Source organism: Rhagoletis zephyria, unplaced genomic scaffold (assembly GCF_001687245.7).
Source record: "Rhagoletis zephyria isolate East Lansing unplaced genomic scaffold, Rhagoletis_zephyria_1.1 Rzeph_scaffold_01629, whole genome shotgun sequence".
Lineage (NCBI taxonomy): Eukaryota > Metazoa > Arthropoda > Insecta > Diptera > Tephritidae > Rhagoletis > Rhagoletis zephyria.
In genome coordinates, this window is record NW_016158713.1 from 80,840 (window position 1) to 83,554 (window position 2,715).

General features: G+C 39.7%; 1 protein-coding gene across 1 annotated transcript; it reads right to left on the reverse strand.

Moving 5' to 3' along the window:
* Positions 1-1,788: 1,788 nt before the first annotated feature.
* Positions 1,789-2,454, reverse strand: LOC108364675 (uncharacterized). The gene has a single exon (XM_017618457.1). It carries the CDS (start codon positions 2,452-2,454, stop codon positions 1,789-1,791), a length of 666 nt encoding a protein of 221 aa, XP_017473946.1.
* Between the last annotated feature and the right edge of the window lie 261 nt (positions 2,455-2,715).

Below are 2,715 nucleotides of genomic sequence, written 5' to 3' on the forward strand. Positions count from 1 at the left end.
CAAAAGTACAATTTGCCGATTTTAAGTACAATTTCAACATCAAAAATACTTTTTGTACCAAACGCTCAAATCTCTTCTAGCACTTTGATTCTTAATCCGTTTACATTTAAGTAAATGGATATACCTATATTTCATATTTGTTACAAAACGAAATTATGAATTGTAATTTTGAATGTAAACGTGATTGTGAACAGTAATATTAGTGATGTGCGTTATAGTGATTGCGATTTCTTATCACCGGCGGGTGAAATATCCTCATCGCTATTTATTTTGAAAAAATCTTTGGAAATGCTATTTACCTAATGGCGATCCTGCAGAAATAGAAGTAATTGAGCAATTCGGGGGTTGCAAGTAAAAAAAAATGTATGTAAATTCCATGCGTTGAAATTATAAATTTCCCTTGAGGATTTCCATTTTATCGATAGTGATCTCATTTTATGTTCATTAATATGAACTGTCCTATATAGTGTATTAATGTTTTATCATCATTGTCTTCATCTTTGACAAAATTACACGGTCACCCGGTATTTATTTTATTTTTTTTTAATAATTTTAATTATTTTTTTATAAAATTGTAGCTCATTATCAAACAAAAACCTTGCAAATAAATCAAAACTTGAAAGAATGAAAAAATCAACAAAGTTTCATCAAATTTTCACAGTTTTTGTACAGAATTTGTAGACATGTTTTGAGTTAACAATTTTGTAGCCCATTCATTCTAGTATAATAAGGTGCAAGTTTGAAGTGTCTTGAAAATACCATTGATTTTTTGAATTTTTCTGTTTGCGGTGTTGCGCACTTTCTTCCATATAACGAACGTTCGAATTTTATATTAAATGGATGAATGCGCGTGTAGTGTTGTTGTTTTTTATTCCAATATTTTAAATTAAACTTTAACACCTTCAACGAAAAAAGTTCTCAAAAATCTACGCGAATTGTATGTATCTCGGACTCGCCCACCACTAAAAATGATTATTTAAATCTAAACTATATATTAAATGATATTTAATATTTGCTTTAGAAATGAAATTTCGACAAATTTGTTTAAACACAAATGTTAAGCGCATATGCAGAATGTGGAAGCGAGATTCTTCTGCTTGCGTTTCTATGTGTATATCATTTATCAGTTTAAGCACATACGATTAAAAGTAAAAAAATATTTTTAATTGCGGATCCGAAATATTTATTAGTTGCATTGATTTACTCAAAAATTGTGCCGAAAATCAATCGATTGTGCTGAAGGTGCCGGCTGCTTCAGAAAGGGCCGAAAAAGGCACAATGCACACTCATTTTCCATCACTGTCACACATACAATCTCACTATTCTCTTGACTTCGTTTTCCCCTTCCGATAACTTTTTGTTTCCGCGCTTGCCCAGCACCGCTGTGCAAAGCTTTGCACGCGCAGTCGCCCGCGACACATATGTGCTGATTTGGGCATCCCTAATCTACGGTATCCAAGTAGTCATATACGTAGAAATTTTGAGCGATACTATTTCGTGCCGCAGCTGCCCGGCAAGCGTCAGTAATTATTCTGTGGTTATCGATCGCGCACTATTGCAACGCACGAACAGCGTTATATGGGCTGCAAACCATTCCATATGTAACGGTGCTCAGCTGATAGGTGCGAATAGGATCGTCAGGAGACTCCCTCCAGAGAATCTGCTGCCAAACGCGATGTCTGGGGTCTACTTCAACATGTCGAAACATCTTAATGTCACCCGTAATCGCTACAGCGAATCGACGGAACCGGTGTAGAATGTCAACATCGTTCAGCGATACCCGTTGCTCTATTTAGCCGAAGCGTTGAACACCACCCGTAACTTCGTCAGCACAGCATGGTGTGGGATAAAGTAGCATTGTGACTCATCAATATCAGAATCCCCAACCACTTGCATGTGACCCAGTGCCTCGTATTCTTGCATAAATTCCACATATTTCCCACGGAGCTCCTGATTGCTTGCCAACTTGCGTTCAGACTGAAGAAATTGGCGGAGCGCTGCCCTGCGAGAATTCCCAAGTGCCGGGGCGTCACGACGAAATGGGATTTGAACACTATATCGCCCGTCTGGCCTCCGCGTAACACTGCTCATGAAGATGCGTTCACACTCGTCCTCTGCAGGGTGTCGTATTTCCGAGGAAGCTTCTTCCTCCTCCCAAAACTTCTGCAACAAAACATCTAGTCGTTGTTCATCGCATTTATTAGCTGTATATGCATGCGCTGTTGTGTCCTGAGTATTGGTCGTTGTCTGACCGAGCACGATCCAACCGAGGCGAGTCTGCAGCGCGCGCGGTTGGTTTGCATTACCCGCAACTACTCCGTCCTGGATAATTGCGCTCCAAGTATCAGCACCTAGAAGCAGATATATACGCCCAGGTGTTCCAAATGTGGGATCGGCAAGTCGCAACCCATTTATATGGTTCCAAGAACTGGTATAAATTGACGTTACCGGCATGGTAGATGTAATTGTACGCAATATGTATACATCTAAGTTGATCTCCAGGTCTTCGTTGACCGTAGAATGCAAACTTATGGTAGCTATGCCCTTGGTGTAAGCTGACGGAGCCCTCCACCAGCACCTCGCAGCGTCGCCTACATAAATGCAGCTTATTAAACATTGACTCAGGTATAAGACTAACCTGAGATCCCATATCACACAGCGCCCGGCAGAAATGTTGATTTCTAAGGTAATCGGTTAGGCGTACATTGACTGTAG

Bases quoted from the DNA above. Each gene is read 5' to 3' on its own strand.
- LOC108364675 (XM_017618457.1), bottom strand. From the start codon at position 2,454: ATGCCGGTAACGTCAATTTATACCAGTTCTTGGAACCATATAAATGGG.